General features: G+C 37.6%; 1 protein-coding gene across 1 annotated transcript in view; it reads right to left on the bottom strand.

Annotated features, from left to right (window-relative positions):
• The window catches only part of MDFIC (MyoD family inhibitor domain containing), a 96,678-nt gene that overhangs the window by 24,158 nt on the left and 48,981 nt on the right, over positions 1 to 23,539 (bottom strand). Inside the window, exon 4 of the mRNA XM_066362528.1 lies at positions 12,801 to 13,076. Within this exon, the coding sequence (XP_066218625.1) occupies positions 12,801 to 13,076 (276 nt within the window). The remainder of the gene's footprint in view (positions 1 to 12,800; positions 13,077 to 23,539) is intronic.

Raw genomic sequence — 23,539 nt, 5'->3', positions numbered from 1 at the left:
TATATGTAAGTATTAAAATTAGTAAAAACATTTCTAAGTGACAGTATTTCTATGTCACTCAATCAGTTTTAGGAGTCAGGCAAGTTCATTTGAGAATACAATAAAAAACAAACAAATAATGAAACAACTTACGTATTCTGAATGAAAAGAAGTCAACTCTAATACCATGACAATCTAATTCAATCTAGGGAAAAAATCATTATTTAAAAAGTCTTGGCTCTTAGAAATCTTTGGAGCTATTTCATTTAAGCTATGTGCTCATACTCACAAACATACAAGCTAAGACTAAAACTACCCAGAAAGAGTACTAAGGCATTGCTATTGGAAATGTCATGAATCATTGCCATTTGGGTTCTTCTAACTTGCAATTAATTGTTCAGTGAAATCAGGCAAAATTTATAACTGAAATGAATCAGGAGGAAGAGAAAGTAAGAAAGAGAGAAATGGGGAGGGGAGGCAGAGAGATGGGGTATAGGAAGAAAGACAGACAAAATGACAGACATATGGAAGGTACACTTTTTGGATTACAACTAGGCTTGCTGGCCAGATCCTCAAAGATGGAAGTTTCTCTGACTAGTACACCAGACAGACACAGTTCTATACATGAAGGGCACGCTTGTATTCCTTCTCCCTCAGTCTTTTTTTTAAAAAACAGCATTTTCAAAGGATTATTTTCCTAATATTATAATTCTCTGTTCTTAAACATTTTAGTGTTTATTTAGCCAGATAAATCTTCTGAGTATATAGAGATAATGATGGGGGCCCATAAAAAAAGTAATTGAAATAATGTAGTAATAAAACACTGGAGAAAAACAGGAAATTTATGAAGGAACCAAAAACAACAATTAAAACAAATATAAACTATCATATTAGCAAAACAGTTTTAGTTAAAGACAAAGGAATATTAATATAATCCAGTTGGGCTTATTTTGAATGTTCTCTTTCCTCTATTATCCATGGGCTGACCACATGGTATTTGGACATAAATTAAGGTAGGAATTACACAGCAGCAGTATTTATTTTTTTCCATTTATCAGCTGATATAAACATTTCTATTCTTCTTTCCACAAAAATGTAAAAGGTAATCCTCAATTCTGTAAAAAGGAAAATGACTTTAGCTGAAGTGGTAAAATTTTAGTTAAAGTAAAATACAAAACATTAAAAAATGTTCTGATTTATTGGGAGCAACTGAAATAAAGTTTTACTGTGACTGATCACCTCGAATATTTGAAGACAAAAATTATATTTAGTGAACAATACTCTGATACTATTTCCCTGTGTACACATTTCGTAAACTACAAGACACTTGAGTCACCAGCCAGTTTTTTGTCAGAAGATTCAAAACATGTTGCACATTTGAATCTCTGCCCCAAACCTTCCTCGTTTGAGAATTACAGTATTAAACTGTCTAGTGCTATTATTATAACTGTAAAGTAATTTTTAATCCTTCAAAATGAAAAGAAACTTTTAGTATATTTAATATTTCAAATGATAACATAATTTTTTAGATGGAGGATTTCCAAAACTGTCTACTATACCAAATCCTACTGGCCATTTGAGAGATCTATAGTTAACTAAAGAGAAAGTGCCTTATAAGTGTAAGTCACTGTACTGAAGCAGTCACTGTAAAAGATAATCTCAAAGAATGGCTGCTTTCTTCTAATAATGTAAAAACTGAAGGGATGATAAGGTACAGATACAGATATTTAGATATCAATCAATAATCACAACATAGGGCACTTTATAACGGATTTCCTCCCCTCTTGACTACTCAAGGACACCCTTTCTCCTGCATCATCAATACCTTCTTCCCTTCATGACCTCATTACCAACAACACTCAACTGATAAAATCTTACTCTTAAAAACACCCCCCTGGCCCTGGCTGGTTGGCTCAGCGGTAGAGCGTCGGTCTGGCGTGCAGGAGTCCCGGGTTCAATTCCCGGCCAGGGCACACAGGAGAAGCACCCTTCTCCACTCCTCCCCCTCTCCTTTCTCTCTGTCTTTCTCTTCCCCTCCCGCAGCTGAGGCTCCATTGGAGCAAAGATGGCCCGGGCGCTGGGGATGGCTCTGTGGCCTCTGCCTCAGGCGCTAGAATGGCTCTGGATGCAACAGAGTGATGCCCCAGACGGGCAGAACATCACCCCCTGGTGGGCATGCTGGGTGGATCCCGGTCGGGCGCATGCGGGAGTCTACCTGACTGCCTCCCCGTTTCCAGCTTCGGAAAAATGAAAAAAACAAAACAAAACACCCCCCTTTAGCTCTTAGCACTATTAGTATTCTTATTCAGGAAAACTTCTCAAACAGAGTAACCTAAACTTGCAAATTTTAATTGTTCTCTTTCCACTCTCTAGAACCCACATCAATCAGACTTCTTTCCCTATCACAGTACCAACCATATAAAGGTCACCAATGGTCTTTGTAGGACAATATGAATGGTCACTCTTCATTCATCTTAGTGGCCTTCTCTGTGGCATTTGATAATCATTCCATATATATATATGGAATTATTAGAAGAAAGCAGCCATTCTTTGAGATTATCTTTTACAGTGACTGCTTCAGTACAGTGACTTACACTTATATATATGGGGTGTGTGTGTGTGTGTGTGTGTGTGTGTGTGTGTGTGTGTGTGTGTGACAGAGACAAAGTCAGAGAGAGGGACAGATAGGAAAAGAGAGACAGGAAGGGAGAGGATGAGAAGCATCAATTCTTCATTGTGGCACCTTAGTTGCTTATTTATTGCTTTCTCATTTGTACCTTGATGGGGGTGGGGGGCTACAGCAGACCGAGTGACCCCTTGCTCAAGCCAGTGACCTTGGGCTCAAACTGGTGAGCCTTGCTCAAACCAGATGAGCCCATGCTCAAGCTGGTGACCTCAGGGTTTCAAACTTGGGTCTTCCGCGTCCCAGTCTGACACTCTATCCACTGCGCCACCACGTGGTCAGGCCATTCCCTACATACTGAAACACTTTCTTCTAAGCTGTCCCTCTTTGTTGGTTCCTTCTCGGTCACAGGTTACTCGTCCTCACTTTTTTCTCATGGTTCCTCTTTATTTTCTTACCTCTACATATTGGAGTGGTGACTGGTGACTCAGTTCTTGGAATTCTTAACTATACCTATTTCCTGGAAAGTCCTTAACTCTCATACATATTAGAATGATTTAGGTAGCTTCAGAAGAAAGCTGATGACTTGCCCCAACTCCATTGCATTCTGGGGGCAAAGACCAGAAGCTCCTATGACTAATACGCAGGGTGCCAGGGTTGAGAACCCCAGTGATAGGTCATCCAATCCACTAAACATTCCGTACCCCCGATGACTCACAAAATGTGTCTCAGGCTGCAGACCTGTCCTCTGGACTCCAGACTCTGCTATCCAACCACCTACTTCACATCATCACTTGGATAAATAATGGACATCTCAAAGCCAATGTGTTCAGAACCAAACTATTGATCTTCCTTCCAGAACAAAACCCTGTTTTTCCCAGTCTTTCTATCTCTATAAATGGCAGTCCATACTTTTCAGCTATTCAGGCCAAATAAGTTGGAGTCATCCTTAACCCCTGTCTTTCACACTGTAATCTCATCCATCAGTAGATCTCACTCTGTCTTCAAAATACATCCATGTGCAACATCTCACCACTGACCACCCTGATTCAACCCTATCATCTCCCATCTCAGTCACTGCATGAGTCACACAGCAGGCCTCCCTTCTTCAGCGCTCGTTCACCTAGTCTACTGTCCACACAAAAAGCATGTGACACTTAAAAATGGTAGGTCAGATTATGTAAATTATCTGCTTAAAACCTGCCATACCCTTCCTAGATCACTGGCTCATTAGCTCCTCCCATTATTTGCTCCCCCTTCACTGTTCAGTTCTTAGAGACAGCTGACATTAGATAAAGATATCTGAAGGTTTCAATGTCTTTGGTTACTTCCAGAAACAACAAAGGAGGAACAGTATTCTGTTACCATTTTTTCTTAAAAACTTTTGTCAGATTCTTAAAGAAGCCCATGAACCAAAAATGATCAGCATCACTGTGTAAGAGACTACCACAATTAATCAAAATTCCAATTTACAATAGGTCAAGTCTTAAGCCTTTCAAGCCTTTTCATGTGGCCTACTCTTCACAAGTAAACATAAGTTTACTTTAAATATATTTCTAACTTAATCTAACATTTCCTGTTTTTCTAAACTTTGCAGTAGTTTCCTTCCCTTTCCTACACTTTTTCTCTAACTCTTATTGCTTGTTTACTTGCTTATGTTTTATTTCCTCTCTAATGCTACACAATGTGTAAAACCTATTATTAAATTTAATCAGAGGCCTTAACAACCTAAGGTATAGAAAGCTGTCAACTTCCATCAACTTATGGCCAAAAACAAAGTAAAAAATTTGGAACTCAGAATCATAAATGCCTGCCCTGACAATTCCTTACATTCAAATGCAATTACTGCTTCTGGAATGAGGTAGGAGTTGGAATTGAGATTGGCTTTTAAATTGTTTTAAAGGTTACATTTCCTCATACAAAGTCATTCCATAGATTACTCAAAGGCTTCTAGGATTCATCGACCACACAACCCACACAGAGTGGAGTCATCGAGGTTAACCATCCAGTAAAGTCTTCTCTAGTTGCTCAGTTCTCTTGCTAATAGATGACGTGCACTCACATAATTCAGTGTATTGAACTCTAGATCTAAACTATAAAGAAATAATGTGCTGGCTTGTCAAGAATCATTATTACCTTCTTAAAATCTGCAAATGTTCTCTCTCTCCTGAATTCTTTCCATCCAAATGTAGACACACTTAAAACTCTCTAATATTAAAACAAAATAACACAAAACAACCTCCCTGACCCATACGTTCAACCTGGACTTTGGCCTTTGGAGAGAGAGTGTGTTTCCACATATTCCATAACCCACATCCATCTGGCTTCTCCAGGAAAACACTCTTAATGACCGGTAGGTAGTTGAACGGCATCCACACTGATAAATCCAACAGAATTATTTCAGTACCCATCCCTACTGACACTGTCAACAATATCTGATGCGATATCTGGTACATTTTGTCTTAAAACTTCTTTCCCTGGCCTCCATTACATCACTTTCTCCAATCTGTTTCTTCTCTCACTTCTGTTTTCTCTGAGCCTGATGATCTTCCTCTTCTCTTTGTCCTTTGACCTCTTCCATAGACAATCTTATCACTGCCATGGCCTCACTCTGACATATTCAGACATCACCTCTGGAGAAAAGTCACCCAAGCTGAACCTACATTCCCACCCTACCAAACTGGCTGGCCTTCAATGATCCCTGAACCATTCCATTTTCATCCACTGGACCTTTTCTCTTATATCTCTACTTGTAAAAATTCATTCAGATTCAGTTTCAAACATCCCCTCCATGAGAACAAATATAAATTAGCATGCTAGCTTTTAACTTCCTTGTCCAAGTTCCTGTGTGTATTTTTGAATGCTCTTGGATTCTGTATCATTGTTGGAAACTGAACACGTCTAAAATGCAAGCCATGGTCAGCCTCAAACTATATTCAGCTATTCCTCGTGATTTCCTAATTGCTATATATTTCCCAACTAATTGAACTAGAAAATTAATGACAGTGCTGCTTAGGATGTATATCCGACTGCTGCTCCCCTTGTCTTCAGCTTCACCTGGGCCCAACCCTTCACTGAATCCTGAAATCATAAAGAAAACTCCAGGATCTCCACTGCCTCCACTCAGCACAGCTGTAGGTGTTGAAAGCAAACATCCATCCTAGAGAAGCTTGGCTGCCTTATCAGCCTATTACTCTTTGACCTAATCAAAGCACAACCAGAACTTTTCATCACTGTATAAAGAAAGAATTAAAACCCTGGTGTTAATAGAGTCATAAGGTTCGTTCAAATCTTTCCATTTAGCCTGAAGGTAGGTTTTTAAATAGCCTCTTCACTCTGACAGCTCACACCCCAAAGCTTCCTGGCCAATCTAGCTGTATCTCCATTGTTTGATTTCCTCCCCACCCATCTCCTACGTGAATGCTAAGCTAATATAAATTCTTTGAGCAGTGGCCTAAAACAGCTTGTCTACAAAACCAAAAAACCAAAGGTGGAGTCCACACATAGCTGAGAGCCTCTATCTCTTCTCCAACATGGCCTGCAGAGTTGTCGGCTATCATTGAGAAGCACTCTTAGATTTGAGGCAGATTAGGAGGTGTTTCTGTATTCTAGATGTTAAATTATATGTACATCAAAACCTTGAAAAATCTTTTCTTTGCTCCTCATCAAATAGGTGGGCATAAAAACAACTTACTATATGTCATAAATTATACAGTCAACTTATTTTCGTAAACTCTAAAGGAAGTTTATTTAAATATTTACTTTTAGCCCTAATATAACTCTTACCACTTGTAAATACTTTGGATAATATTTTATTATTTTTAAGACTAGATGATTAAATATTTCAAATAAATAAAAAGCAGTGCTTTATGACTGCAGAATGATTTCTACTTTGACATATCCAACTTCGATCCTGCCTGCTCTCTACACACAGACACACACCCTTCTCTTTGTATTTCTGTTGTTCCACTTAGTTTGTTGGCTGAGAAGTGAAATTTTTTAAAATCCCATTTTCCAATGAACTGGCAAATATTGCATCAGAAAGCAGAATTCTACAGCTATTCTGGCCTCAGGAAATAATACCAAACAAAACAACATCCAAACAAATGAACTATTTTGAGGAACATAGCAACATATCTTGCTGAAGTACCAGAAAATTGGTTTCTGGGAGATCAGATTATGACTCTATGGTTATATCCTTCAGTCCTATTATCCTTCCACTAAAATACTAGTACTTGTCCAATTACACACAAAACTGATTAGTGGTTATGGAGGAAATGAATAAGATTTTATAATACTACTAAAACTAAGACTGAACCATTCAATTTCAATTTTACTCTTCTATTTTTTTTTTTTTTTTTTTTTGGTTTTAGGATTTGAAATGTGTAGTTGCCTGAAAACTATATAGACTAATGAGAACATTTAATGGGGTAGTGGACAGGAGTTCTGAATTCTAATCCTGCCTCAAGGGAGTTGATTTGCCTTTTCTTTTAGCTCAAATATTAGCACTCCCTTTAATCTCAACCATCACTCCCTTGAGGATTCAGCCATGGTGAGGTTTCAACCATAATGTCTACAGAAAATGAAAGAATAAGTATCAATGTTCTCCAGTTTATATTCCTTACTTGCTTCAGCATTTACTGAGTTCTTACAATAAGCCAAACACTAGCCTATGAGCTGGAAATTAAGGGATAAATAAGACAGTCATTTGCTGTCAATGAGATTACATTTTAGTGCAGAAAGACAGACAGAAAAACAAATAAATTTCAGTATAATTTTGTAAGTGGCAGACACTGTGGGGACCCAAAAGAGGAGCACTTAGTCCAAAATTGGGGCATCAGGATATGAGGCCTGAATTGAGATCTGGGGGAAAAAAAGCACAGGTCAAGAAGGCAAAGAAAGTTAGTTGTGAGAATATTCCAATCTAAAAAGAAGCAAAGGCATTCAGCTGTGTCACTTAAACATATGTGAGGGGACCTCTAAACGTTGCAGTGGAGGTACAAGTTCAAGTTCAAGGAGTTGGGTCAGGATTTGCAGATGATGAGGACAGAAGAGGAAGCCATATGGTCAAGAAAATGTATTTTTACCATTTTATACCACTAAGTGTCAAGGAAAAAGGGCACGGGGCATACGTGAATCACCTAGTGGGCTTTTCCAAAGCACCCTGCTCAATGGTGGTACATCCCTCCGACAGCTGTGCACCCCACTCTCCCTATGCTGTGTTGTGAAAAACTGCTACACTGTGAATCCAAGTGTAAATACACTGACAAGAAGGGAGACAGAGGTCTACAAAGGAGACAGAGAAAGATCATAGAGGTTTCAACCATGAGAATAGCTTAAAGAAAGGAAAGAGAACCGGTAAAATTGGAGGACTGGGCTTAAGTCCCTCCACAGTTCCAAAGGCTTCCTACAGAGCTTGTTAGCATCCCAGGGTCAACAAGTCTAAAACCAACTCACTGGTTTTATCTATGTAATAGTTCTTACATAATTGAACTAAAAAATTTCTGTATTATGGAGAGAAAAAGTATATGTTTCAAAGATACACAGAATATTAGGTATCACATGATGTCCTCTGGAGAAGTCAGACAGATGTGGCTATATAGCTTTCAAACACAGGGCATCCCAGGCTGCCTATGGACTGTTTCTTTCTTATCTTTCCAGTCTCATTTCTCTTAAGTTAGCTTCTCAACAACAACAAATAGTATATGGTTCTCTGAACAAAGCATGTTATTTCATAGGTAATACATGCCTTGAATGCCTCCCTAAATTCCCTAATCTAACCTTGTCTTTCGGGAGTCAGTACAGGCATGGCCTTTTACAGGAAGCTAACATTCTTGACCCCTCCCTGTGCAATACTTAATAATGATGATGAAAACAGGAGCTAACATTCCAAATATTTCATCTGGGCTAGGTTGTGTTCTAACTCAGCTAAATGCAGTTAAATCAACCGTTCTTCAGAACAATCCTATGAAGTAGGTATTAATATCCCCATTTTATAGATAAGACACAGACACTGAAGCAATAAAGAAGTTAAGAAACCTATTCAAGGACACATCACTGGTCAATAGTAAGGCAATTTTTGCACGCAAGCTGACAGTTCCAGAGTCTGTACTCTAATTGCTAGGGTGTACTTCCTCTGTGTGATTAAAAAAGAGCCTGATCCTAGTTATTGCTATGTGTATGAAGCTCCTGGCTGTTGTTTAGCATTTGTGTTCAATGAGCTGCTAGGATTGGATATGCATTTCTCAATAAATACTAAATCTATCCACATAAAGTCTAAGTTATCGAATATTCCTGAAAAGCATAAAATCTTTTCTAAAAATACCTTTGTTCAAACTTAATTTTTATAAAACTATACTGGTACACCTAGAACATACTAGGATTTATCCTTCTCATGATAAGGAAAGTATCTTAGACTCTAATGGAGACTCTTGGCAATTTTAATGTTATGTAATAAAATTATACTATAATTATTTCAAAGGTCAAGAATATTAAATATTTAGTCTTAGAACTCTACACCTAGGTGATGCAATAAAAAAATTTAAAGTATGCATGAAAATATTTAAACAAAACAATTAGAAATCTACTAATTTTAAAACCTTTACATAAATTGTGTAATATTCTCCTACATTATTTTTTTCCACTACTGTAAAAAGATAACTTTTAAAAGAACACTTTTTTTAATGAACATGAGCGCACACTTTATTTTTCAGTGCTAGTTTCACAGAAGAGTAGGATAAAGTGGTTTGGAATAAAACATTGTATCACTTACTAACTCCTGGGAAACTCTTTGAAGCTAATGTACTGGGCATCATTGTAAATTAAAAAAAAAAAAAAAAGGACTCAGACTCAGTCCAGTCTTTCAATAATTTAGAGTCTAGTAGGGAAGAAAACGAACACAGGATATAGGTGTGAGAATTGTTTTTAAAATTTTAGTAGGAAAGGATTCAAGAAGGAAAATCTATAGTAATAAGATCACTGCCTCACCACAGCTGTAACGCCAACATCCAACGTGAGGTTGGAATGGCCAGCACATTACATTTCTCTCATAGGACTTTAACAAGTCAACGTATCAGTAGTTAGTAGCATAGTCCGTGGAGCCAGCCTTGTCTGGGTTTAAATCTCAATTCCATCACGCACCAAATGACTTTGGTGGTTTCACTTAACCTCTCTGTGCCTCAGTTCGCTCAGTTATAATTAGATAATTACATACCGTTCAAAGCAGTCCAGTGCTGTTGGAAAGATTAAATGAGCTCATGTGAGCGAAACAGGTGGAACCATGCCCGGTACAGAGAATGAATCCACGCACCTGACTGCATGCATCGCGACAGTGTACACAGAGAATCTGGGGAGCACGCATCTCTGTGTCCCCAAGCCTTAGGTAACCCACAATTTCAGACACATTAAAACACGTCACCAACCCACTGTCACAATTATAAGGCTCAGTCAATCCTTACCTCTGTATAGGCAACAGGCCCACATCTCAGCAGTCTTTTCCAAACTTGATCTGCAAAGAAGCCTGGTACTCTTACTGAATCACTATGAAACAATTAAACATTCAATTCCATCATCTCAACCACAAGTTGCCCCTCTACTGTCAGTATTTATGTGCAATGATAGAAATCATAACCATGATTTATGCAAAAAAACACACATTGTCACACTGGGCGTGGTTCGCGTTTCTGAGGTTTGCAGTAAATATTACTTTTCTTGCTCATTCTGCTATAGGAAGAATAGACACAAACAAAGCCTTAAGAAAAATGTAAAAAACAGAACTGAGAAAACTCTAACCATTAAGTCTCCTCATTGTTACTGCTTTTTAAAAAATACTAACCATTTCTATTCAAGACTTGCTATTCTTAAATATAATCCTCCTGAAATCCAGTTTGTCTGTTCACCACAACCCTCTCTGCAGGTGCCCAAGTCTATTCCACAGGTGCAAGATTCCTTCTCAGCCAAGGATCCTCGTCTGTACAGCAGAGACCTGTCTACAGAGTAAAGCAGCTCTGCTATAAAGAGAACATTATTGACTCTTGGAACTGAAACTTACTTTCAAGATTTCTAATCCACACTATTTACACCATTTTATAGAACAAGCAGTCCCAGGGAAACCCGAGTTCCCCAGCTAGCTGAGAGCAGAGCTGAAAATGTTTCCCTTTTAATTTGCCATGTACCAGTTCTATGCTTGTTTTTTGTTTGTTTGTTTAACTACAGCACATTGCCAAGAAAATAAACAACATAAAAACTGAAAAGCAGAAGAAACAACAAAAAAATTAGGCCACAATCTTAAATAGCATCAAAAAGCATGAAAACATCTAACTTGGAGAAAATATGAACCAGGACAATGTAATCTTCATCTTGACTCAAGCAATCAAAATCAAATCAGCCTACAACTGGCTAAACTCTACAGCCTCACAGCAAAGTCGTGGGTAGGAGGTTGTACGAAATAGTCAGTCATCTTCATTTGTGCTTTAGATTCTCATGCCCCATAACCCAATCTGGAACAGATTTTGTGATAAAATCAGGATTACAAGGGAGTTCCCTCATCCATAATATTTCTTGTGCGCCCTAAGTGTGTGTATATGAGAAAGAAAAGACAAAATGGAAAAGGGAGAGGGAGAAGAGGGATTATAGAACTACATTTCATTCATAGACTGTTATTTCCCCCTTCCTTTGTATGTCGTTTATGAAGCTGCATTCTTACATTGAAAATAAATTCACACATGATATTAAAAGCAAATGATGAAAATTTTTTTAAAAATTCCATAAGCAATTTCAAGTTGGATTGATATGCAAATGTTACTATTCTTCATAATAAGTAAATATCAAAAAATAAGAGTTTAGGACATAAGAAGTAAATTCAAATATAAAAAACAAGTGGGTTTCAATTGCATTCAATTATTTCACCCAATGACCTAAAAGTGAAGATCCTCTAAAGAAAATTGCATTGCCTTCCCGACTCCTTGGAGAGCCAGTTTAGTTAACAGCCTACCTAGGCTTCAGAGATGACCATGTAGCTAACATGTCAAACTAATTTTAAAGTGTCAATCATGTTTCTTTCAATCTAATTAGTTTGGAAAGTAGTGTCACTGACCTGTAACTATGCAGACCACTTATTATCATATCATTTGATCAACCTAACACTTTACCTCAGTTGAATCTGAGACACCTATAACCAAAATGTAATATCCTCTCCTTCACTCATTACTGGTAAATCTCAATTCAATTTCCTATTTACAACTCAGTTTATCTCTATGAATAAGCATGGCCAACTTCACAGAAGCACCCACAGAATTTGCCTTATTTAAGATTTCATGGCAATTTAAATAGAAAGGTAAAGGGAATAAGAAAAGAATATATATATATTAGATAGAACGTTTGAGTTTTTAATGCTCAAAAACTGCTCAAAGGGGAAAGAGGAGGAAGAGAGGGAACATAAATATGCTAGGAGAAATTCCAAACCTTACATATGGGGGGACTATTCCTTTTATAATATAGTAAGTCATTTCGATTTAAAAAAAAATAAGTCTGTAAACCCACTGTCATGACATGGGTTTGTGTTATAATAGTGAAAAGCTTTCTCAGGTTCGTAGTATTTACCCTGACGATAACCTGGCCAACGGCAGGATGAGGCAAGTGAAGAAAGTCAGAACTAGCTCCTGAGAGGAGCTAAAGGCAGAGCACAGTGAGCGCGGACTAGGGCTGGCGGGCTGGAGACGCTGGTCAGTCAGCAGCACGGCTCGCCTGGCCCACTACCTGGCAAGAAGATCAAAATTACCAAATCTTTCTATGGTTTTATTTTGCATATTTAAGAACTGATTTGCGAGATGGTAATGTTATCTCTGAACCACAGAATAACATACTAAATCAGGAACAGAAAAAATACTCACATGACATTCATGTGCCACCACAATGTTGTATTCATATTTTAAATGTGGTACTAAAAAAGGAGTATAGTAGTTATATTTGAAGTAATGACTGTTCACTCTAGAAGACACTGATCTAAAAGCCAGATGTCAGCTGCCAATGCTTCCTTTTGTAGCCTGTGTTCTCCTTTGGGGATTTAAGCGGCATCTTACCGAAATTTCCGTTTGGCAGATAATCGAGAGTCTTCATTTATGTTTGCTTAATCAAATAATTATTAGTGATTATGATTGCACGTGTGGTCAAACAAAATACATACGTATCTCAAACTTACCTTCAGGTGAAGAGCCTGGCTTTTGGGAAAAGACAGCATTTACTTTACTCTTCTTACTGATATCACTATTTACAGACAAGCTGGACTGAATTTTTCTGTGCATTTTCTGAGAAACAGGTGCAGAGAGCCTGCGCGCCTCGGCAGACACAGGCTTGGCGGCGTGGTGAACCCCGTTCCCGTTGTTCAGACCCCGGTGGCAGGACTTCATCTTGCCCGTTTCCTCCTCGCTTGGCTCCTGCGCCGACGCCGGAAGCCGAGGCAAGCGCTGGGGCTGGGCTACGTCAGAGAGCAGGAAAAGCTTATCAGGGTAAAAATTAAGTCAGTATTTTAAAATAATCAAAATATGTTCAATTACAGACATCTTTGGGTTTTATCCATGACACTAAAATGAAAGGGAAAAGAAAGTAAAATATGATACTAATAAACATGGACATATGAATAATAAACAAAATATATAACATAAATAATAACAAATCAGCACAGAGAAAGCATGCTTACTAAAAGCAAAAATGGGAAAGAGGGCCATCAAAGGTGACTTTACCCAAGGGACATAAAAAGAGAAGGGAAAATATGTTTTGTTTTATTATGAAAATTAAAGTTAGAAATCTGAAAAAGTCATTCAATGCTCATTCAATAGCGAAAGTAGAGTACCAGGTCCTCTTCTGGGTGCCAGAGACACAAGTATTATCTCACTACTCAATTATCTTTCAAAAAAAAAGGAAAAGAGCAATGGATTCAGGTATCAGAGCTGGGCAATATCGAGAAATATTCTGTGTGGGCTGTCCACTCCTAGCAGACTGCTGGGCCAGCAGGGCCGCACTGAGGTTTCCGTTAGAGAAGCCCCACTGAATGTAGAAGCATGATCCTTAGGTGTGGGACTCTTGGGAGAGTCTCTGTGCTTTTAATAGATTTATTTTCTATTTAAATTAGCCAAAATAGGTTCTGGCTTTTGTAGATAAGAGCTCTGATCTCCCCAGAAAAGGTTATCTGTTTATACTGGTTAAATATTGAGATTATTAAAAATCAACATTTACCTTGATTGTGTAGCTCCTAAGCAATGCCATCAATCAAAGCATTTCAGTTCAAAACAACAGCAACAACAAAAACTACTCATTGTCAAAATTTATCTTTTATAATTTCCTGGAATTTCAGACTCTAAAACTGCTGTTGTAATTAGTCTTCTTTTCAATTTATGATCATGAACACTTATAAAATGTGAATTAAATCTGAATACTAAGAAGTCGTCAACTCAGAAAACACATTTTATCCAAAGCCGTAACAGTTACACATGGCATTGATGTCTAGAAGGGACTGATTGTGATCTGGGGACTCGCTAAGCTCAGTATACATTGTTGACAAAGCAGACAGGTTGCACTTGAGCATGTCTTCAGCACACATTGTTTACTCTGCTCTTGTTTGCATATATTAGGTCTTTTGAAGATAAACATATTAATATGTCAAAATATCTACTTCATAAATGTACAGATTTCAAGAAAAATACAAATTATTTTATTTAAACAAAAGCATGCTTTCATACCAAGCCTATTAAAAATTAATACCTGATTTATAAAACTAATCTGAATACCTCTTACACTTTCCAGTTCTTTAATAACAAAGAAAAATTGTCACAAATTGAATATTTGTGAATATCACAAAGTAATGACTGTAAAACATATCAAAATATTTTGTTTTTCTCCAAACTTCTGATGGAAAGAAAAAGTTATTTCTCTTTTTAAAAGCTAACTAAAATTGGTAAACAAGGCATCTGCAAAAGGAGGTCTATTTCTTATGGATGAGTAATCATTTGATCTAGAGACTAACTTGCTGCACCTGTAACTTCTTGTATCAATGAGAATAACATACTAACGACCGCTATTGAATATAAAGCTAGTTATACATATTTATTTAAAGGGGTGCCAAAGAAGTCAGTTAAACCTAATTTGGGGTTCTTTTCAGAGCGCTTTCCAGTAATCTCACCAGTAAGAAGAATGTATTAGGCCGCTTTTTCTCTGAAAAGAAAAATTTAAGAAATCTGAGAGCTGGTAAAGTTGAAATGTCATTGACCAATGCTGGGAATGCTTCTTATCAATCAGAACTATCCTGTCATTTTCCATAATCCAAAAGAAATTTAAGATCACTATGTAACAGTTAAACATTCTCAATAAATAAAAATAAAGGTGGTAAAAAACAATGATGTCTTGCCACCAAATTCTAACACTGAGAGATCGGACCCTTTTCTAGTATCAAAATTGACTATAAGCAAATTACTAGATATGGCAGGAATGATATTCGAACATATCCTAGTGATTTATCTATTTTAATCTTCAAAATGATTATCTATTTGTTGTCAGGCAAATAATAGTACATTAATTTTTGTCTCACATTCATCTAATTATATTTACTATAGTTTGCACCACAGTTAGATAACCAAGTATTATCTCTTCAATCTAGCTTTGTAACATTAAAACTCTCTTAGTTTTATGATTTTGTCATGTACGCAGTATATAAGTCAAAGCAAAACTGGATAAATTCTAGACATATTAGTTATCTCAACAGACATTTATTTTAACTTCATTGATAATTTTTCATGGGTATGACTTAAATTTTATAGTAAAATTACAACTAAAACCAAGTCGGAAAACTGATTTTATTCCTGAATAAAGAACAAAAATGTCTGACTGATTAACCATAACTACTTGGCTTTAAATAAATTTCTTCTTATTATTGTGTAAAAGTTGTGTATGGCTGTAAAAAAAACACTAATATCGAAACAACACAATGCTTCTTAAAACACAAGTGATACCTAGGGACCCTCACTTTCCCTTTAACGACCCACTGCTCTCATTCAGCTGTCTTTCTTTTTTCAAATCTTTACATATGTGACAGCTCTCAAAAGTAGACCATAGACCATCTGGCATTTTCAGAGGTGTAACTTGTGCAAATTCAGCTCTATTGGGAGCACACTGCTATCTTCTTCTGCCTGCGTTATAAAGGGACAATAGAATGTAAAACTTATGAGTTGTTTTGAATTATTCATTTTTTTGCCTGTATATTCAAGAAATTTTACAAACTCTGCATTTTGTACTACATAATCACATGCGTTAAAGGTACAAAGAAACTTTTTGACACCTCTTTTCTATAGAAAGCTGGCATTTTGTTTGATATGTGAACATTCAGGCATGTTATATCATTCTAAACAGGATGGGTGTTTCTACAAAAGACCCCATTTTAAACTTACTCGATATGAGCAAAAAAACGTATTATTGATATTCAGTAACAAATGCAATACACATCAAAATTTTAAATACCAGTTATATAAAAATTCAGCATCTTCAAACTTGGATAGCATTGATCACCCGCTTAGCATATGTGTAAAGAATTTTTTTAAATCATTGCTCATACAATGCAGCATGATTGTAATTTTAATATCCATAATGAATAGTTACAAATGTCTTAAGAAATACTGTGCTTTCTCGGTTCAAATGTTTTCAATCAGGAAAGGAACCAATAGAATTATATCTAGTGAGTTTCAATAAGAATAATAAATATGAGAGTAATGAGTCAACAGCATGAACTCCTTTTGATAATTTTTTTTAAATGTGTGATATTGTAGCTTAGTAATAACTATACTTGAAACTGCGCCTGTCGGAGAAGCAACAAAAGCAACATTTTGCTATAGCATATAATCTATTACCATGTGCAAATCATCTGCAATTGCTAGTCTCTTTATATAAGTCAGATTTAATAAAATCACATAAGAGTTTTTATGCCATTTACTTCAAACAGTTGTACAGTTACAAAAAAAATCAAAATTAAATGCTTAGAATTTAAAATTGTCAGTAACAAAATGATCTAAATAGAATATTGGGGAAAAGAGAAATGACTTCATGCAAACTAAAATTACTCTTCCCAAGGATAGTTGTAAGATTTTACAGCGCACCCAGCAACTCTGCAACTCTGCAGTAACTGTGAGACAAACACGAGCACACACACACAATGGTAGAGGTTTTTTTTATATAGACAAATATACATAAAACAAGTGTTTTATTATGTATATATAATATGAATGTATGTTTAATAACAGATTAACTTACTTCAATATGACAAATATAATAAAATTCTATTATTTACTGTTGTAAATTTAGGCTAAAATCATTGACAATAAACATACCGTTGGACAACTCTTCATCAGCTTGATGCAAACCTCTCTCGGTGCCGACCCTGAGGGGCCCCACATCCTAATACACAGTTTGCAGATCCTGGAATTTTATTTTATTTTTGACAGAGACAGAAAGTCAGAGAGAGAGACAGACAGGAAGGGAGAGAGATGAGAAGCATCGATTGTGCACCTTAATTGTTCATTGACTGCTTTCTCATATGTGCCTTGACTGGCGAGCTACAGCACAGTGAATGACCCCTTGCTTAGGCCAGCAATCTTGGGCTTCAAGCTAGCGACAGTGGGGTCACATCTATGATCCCACACTCAAGCCAGCGACCCTGCACTCAAGCCGGTTGAGTCCACACTCAAGCAGGTGACCTAGGGGCTTTGAACCTGGGTCCTCCAAGTCCCAGTCTGAAGCTCTATCCACTGCACCACCATCTGGTCAGACTCCTGGCATTTTCTACCTGTGTCCTTAGTTCCACTCCAAGGGCCTTCAGAAGTTTTTTGTTGTTGTTGTTGTTTTATCTACCTCTTGAATTTCTGAACTCTTTCATCCGATATTGTATTTTCCATCTTCATTTTATTCACTGTATATCTTATTATATCGAAACTTATTTTGGAATTGTGTCTTTTTTGGAACACTGAGACTAATTTTAGAATACCAATTATATTCTATGATGGTATAACTGGAAATTTGCAGGGTGGAGAAAGAGGATTTTTTTCTGATGCTAAACATATCTAATATTTCAATAGTAATCCAGTTTTCATTATTGCAAATTAAATCACTGGGTGGCAGAAGTTGGATGTACTTCTTCCCAAAACAAGAAGAAAGAACTTTAGAAATTGTTTGGAGAACCAATCATTTTTCTGCAATTGAGAAAAAACTTTTAGTAAGTACTTAAATATATGTATATTTAAGTCGACCCTGGAGGGGGAGGCTACTGGCTTTTCCACAAATCATTCTCCCCATTGTCCTGGGCACTTGGCTAACCCATTTCCCAGCAGTCTTTGCAGTTGGGGTCAGCCATGCATTCATGCTGGCTCTGAAGTAATGAGAGCAGAAATCATTTCTGCCACTTCTAGTCCCAGGCCTTTAGACTGGAGGGTGCCCTGTCTATGCTTTCTTTCTTGTCCTTGGCACCAACCCAGCTTTGACCACAATTGAGGGAAGAATCTTAATGGATGTTGGAAAACCAAACAGAAGGAATCAGCATGTCAGCAGGAAGCAGTGCCTCTCACTGACATGAAATGATCATCTTGTAGTGTTACAAAAGAATAAACTTTTATTTAGCTATGGAATTAATGCTGGGATTCACTATTAGAAAAATAATAACAGCTTCTACCAAGGCCTCCTAACAACTATGTATGGCATATATACTTGACATAAATACTTAAACTATCCCTAGCCCAGATGACCCAAAACATACCACATTCACCAGAAAAAAAGAAACAACACAATCTACTAGTAGCAGCATAAAGACCACCACCCAATGCACAGCCCGCGGTGGGGCTCAGAGAGCAGCAGCTCAGCTCGACAGTGGCCAGCACTGAGCGAGGACAGTGCGTCACGCACTCTGGAGGAAAAGCACGCAGCCCTACCCTGCCTTGCAAGACAACTTTCTAACTCCCTCATTCTCTCTCCTTACCGTGGCTGCAAGCAAGTCAGGTAGCTGGCTACTCATCTCGCTTCACTCAGGATAAAGGTTAGTGCTGGGATGCAGAACTTACAGGGTATTTTTAAAATTTATTTTTAATTTATCCAGATGACATGCTTCATCAAACCATATAGGTATCAAGTGTACAATTCAATAGAACACCATCTACACACCGCATCGTGCACCCCTACCCCATAGAGTCTCTTTCTGTCCCCATTCTCCCCCCTTTAGCCTGCTCCCCCAATTCCTGCCCCCATTTCACTCTGGCAATTACCACACAGTTGTTTGTATCTATGTTATGTGTATAGGTTTTTAGCTAATCCCTTTACCTTCTTTTATCCAGTCCCCTCCTCCCCCTCCCCTCTGACAGCTGTCCATCTGTCCCAGGTGTCCATGCCCATTCCTATTTTGTTCATAAATTTATTGTGTTCATTAGATTCTACATATAAGTGAGGTCATATCATATCTGTCTTTCTCTGCCTGGTTTATTTCACTTAGCATAATGCTCTCCAGGTCCATCATGCTGTCACGAAAGGTACGATTTCAATCTTTTTTATGCCCATGTCGTACTCCATACATGTGGTGCATGTAGTATAAACGCACCATAGCTTTTTTATCCACTCGTCCACTGACAGACACTTGGGTTGTTTCCAGGTGTTAGCTATTATAAATAATGCTACAATAAACATGCAGGTCCATATCTTCTTTGAATTAGTGTTTCAGGATAATTTCCCAGAAGTGGGACAGCTGGGTCAAAAACCAGTTCCATTTTTAATTTTTTGATATAACTTCACACTGCTTTCCTAAGTGGCCATACCAGTCTGCGTTCCCACCAACAGAGCACGAGGGTTCTCTTTTCTCCACATCCTCGCCAGCACTTGTTTGTTGATTTATTGATGACAACCATTCTGACAGGTGTGAGGTGGTATCTCATTGTGGTTTTAATTTGCATTTCTCTGATGATTAGTGATGTTGAGCATTTTTTCATCTGCCTATTGGCCATCTGTATGTCCTCTTTGGAGAAGTGTCTATTCAGGTCCTTTGCCCATTTCTTAACTAAGTTGTTTCCTGGTGTTGAGTTTTATTAAGTTCTTAATTTTGATTAATAACCCCTTATCAGATGTATCATGCAGAACTTTCCATTTTAAAACCTGGACAGTCTCAAGCAAATTGGACGAGATGGTCACTTTTATATAAATAACCATCAGTACACAAATGTCTTCCTCAAATAGGACACTGGCAACAACAGACGGCGGGACACACACTGGCTCTGAACAAGACACCAAGCTTTGCATTCCAGGGGCAGTATGTCCCAGTTCTGTGAGCCTGGGAGCCTTACCTCATCTCCTTGGGCACGAGGACCATTACTGGCAAATGAGAGGAAAAGGCAGAACGCTATAGGTATGAGTTGATTTAACTTCCCAGTTACATATCATTATTTTTCCCTTTCCTTACTCCCTTCAACCTTCTTTTTTTCCATTTTTTTCTGATATACTATTTTCTTTTTTCTTTTTTCTTTGATATTACCAGGTGTTATTTTTCCCTAAACATCAACCCAAAGCCTTCTTGTAAATGAACAAGTTTCAAATGAATACACAAATATTCTTTCATTTTTCAGAAAAGTTATGACTTGATAGAAAAATAAAATAAAAAAATAAAAGCAATTGGCATTTTCTTTTATGATTTGCATGTATTACTGAAAAGCCATCAGACAGTAAAACAATGAATAGCAAAAATTTTATTATGCCTTCTCCAAGTGTAACTTCACTCTAATGCTTGTTTTGATCCTCAAATAAATGACAAGCTTGGCCTTACTTAATGCCAACTATTGTACGTCACAGTTTCTAGTTAATTTATCTGGATTATATGAGCCTTCCAGTCATATATCTGAGAACAGAATATTGTCAGTTTAAGTCAGCAGACTGCACTGCAGACTGCTGTCTGAAAGTTTTACTTATATATTACAAGATCATATTGCTCTCCCATGTAATCCATAGTGAAGATGGAATTTGTAGGCTGTGACATCCTGTGTTCTCCAACCCAACTGACAAAGCTGCCCTCTTCTTATAATTATTTATTACTCTACAATAAGTGTATTTAAATGAATATACACATACCTGTATTTTATATAAAATAGCCTAAACAGTGTTTTTGTGTGATAGACAATATACTATTAATTCAATACAAAAGGGAGCAAAGGAATCATTTTCCAGAAGCCTATTTTACATATCAAAATTTTTATAATATGGTGACTCTATAAGGAATAGTATCTTCATGGTGTTTTGCAGACTCATTCTCAAGTTTTCCCATATGTATTAAATGGACATATTCAGGATAAATACATCTTTTTTGTTGTTTTTAATTTTTTTAATCTTATTTTTTATTAATTTTAATGCAGTGACATTGATAAATCAGGGTACATATGTTCTGAGAAAACATGTCCAGATTATTTTGACATTTGATTATGTTGCTTATCCCTCACCCGAAGTCAAATTGTCTTCCGTCACTTTCTATCTGGTTTTTAAAGATATAAAAGGCATTTCTTTTGTTTTTTAAAAGAACCAATTAATGGGCAAGTAAAAGTTTGAAAAGCCCCACTGTTACATTAGCTTTAATAGACAGAAGCTTTCTTCAGAGTTTTTAAAACAATTCAAGGCAAGAAGCTTCGGGCAGCTACCACTCATTTGTCTATCTTCAGACCATCAGTTAAACATTTCTTCAACCCTGCTAGTGTTTCATCATAATGTTTTAGAAAAAGATGAAAAATAATTACTAGTTTTTGTTTTTTTAAGTAATCACTTATAAAGCACCTGAGTCAGCCCTGGCTGGTTGGCTCACTGGACAGAGCATCAGCTGATGTCTGGACCACCTGGGTGTGATCTCTGGTCAGGGCACACAGGAGAAGCGACCTGCTCCCTCCCTCTCCTTCTCCCCTTTCGCTCCTTCCCCTTCTGCAGCCAGAGGCTTGACTGGTTCCAGCATCTGGCCCCAGGCACTGAGGATGGCTCACTTGGTCCCAGCAAGTCAACCTCAGGCACTAAAAATAGCTCGTTTGATTTGAGTATAAACCCCAGACGAGGGTTGCCTGGTGGAACCCGGTTCCAGAACATGCAGGAGTCTATCTCTCTTCATCTCACTTAAAAAAAATTTTTTAAGCACCTGATTGTCTATAGAAATGTGATAGAACATAAAGAAGTATTAGCTACAAACATTGAGCAACATATACTGCAGTAAAAATAGAGAAGACAACAGCTATGGAAAGCATACACTGACAATTCCAACTACTGAGTTTCAGAATTCACCCAGACACTCTACACACTGATTATAGCTTTCAAGGACCACAAGGCATGTAAGCAGGCCCCCATTAACAAGCACGCAGTGCTCTTAGCTTTCAACTTAATTAGCACCCCTTGGATAGATGCAGAAATGCTTTCCAATATAGGTCCTGGAATCCAGTCCTGCCTTTGGGTGCCATTTGCTCCCGCTCCATGTGATAAAAGCTCTCTGGTAAGGCAAGAACACAAATCAAAACACTAGAAACCAAGAACCCCCACCTTATACAGTAACCTGTATCAGGAGTGCTGAAATGTGATACTAAGAAAGGCAAGAAGGGGGACAATGAGATCATTTCATCCTAGGCTGGAGGATCAGTGATCAATATGAGACACTAGTAAAGTACTCAGTGAAAATAAGCTGCCTTCAGTCTTTGGGACACAGTTCGTGTGCATATTAAGACTGGAGCTTTAGGGTAACTCTGTAGAAAACTACTGACATATCAGTATATTGGACTTCTTATGGCTTTCAGTAGCTGCTACAATAAAACAACAAACTCCATTCTAATTAGCCAAGGTAAAAGCCAACTGAAAAAAGTAGGCAACTTTTATTAAAGAAAGCTGTTGATAGCTGCAAGCAACACAGCCCTAACCAGCAATGGTCAAACAAGTTTGATACTGTGTGATTCCAAGAAGGTGCTCCCTTCTGTTTTGATGAATGTCCAAAAGCATTCCTTGTTGAGTACAGGCGTTGGGGAGCAAAGCAAGGGCCAATTCCTTTCTGCAATTCACGGATATACAACCATAAGTAACAGCAATGGTCAGTGATATGGAACCATTAAAGTTCAAATGCTTACATAGGTTAGCTGAGTTTCAGCAGCCAAATTATTTCTCGCGGTCTAAACTCAGTGCACTGATAGGTAAATGTGAAGTGCTGGAACATGAAATGGGGGAAATCAGGAAGTAGCAAGACCTGTGGAAGCCTAGACTCTGGGCTCCCTCAAGTGCCTCCTCCATGCACTGCCCATCAGCAGTTCACATAATTCATTCACAAGGGATACAGCCTGGGGAAGAAGCGGCCACTGCTGAGTCAAGTTTGTTTGTGTTTTTACTTACTGATACTTTTTTTAGAGAGAGGGGGAGATAGAAAGCAAGAAAGAGAAGCATCAATTCGTTGTTGTATTTATTCATATCATCATTAGTTGATTCCTGTATGTGCCCTGACCAGAGATTGAACTTGCAACCTCAGCATGTCAGGACGACGCTCCAACCAACTGAGCTACCCTCCAAGGCCTGGGACAAGCTTTATCAACCACAGAAGTAGAGCTTGTGACAGGAGCCATTAAATTGAGACTAAAGGAGGCATAGGTAGCTCAGAGCTCAAAAACAAAAGTGGCAAGGCAATGGACTGAGTCAAAGATCATTATTGGACACAATATTCAGTGGCAGTTACCAGAAAAAAAGTCCTCCATCACCACGTCCAAAAAATGGATATTGCTGCTAACAAAGGTGTTGTTAAAGAAATTATATTGCTAGAAAAAATCCCTAGCCTAGTAAATAAAGCTTGGAACTGTTCCATTCTAACGACTTAGACGGAATCTAAGTTCTTGTTACTAACAAGAAAAGAACTATCAAGGACCCTGCCAGAGA

Source organism: Saccopteryx leptura, chromosome 2, assembly GCF_036850995.1.
Source record: "Saccopteryx leptura isolate mSacLep1 chromosome 2, mSacLep1_pri_phased_curated, whole genome shotgun sequence".
NCBI lineage: Eukaryota > Metazoa > Chordata > Mammalia > Chiroptera > Emballonuridae > Saccopteryx > Saccopteryx leptura.
Note: the sequence above shows the minus strand (reverse complement) of the source record. Positions and strands in the feature narration are given on the sequence as shown.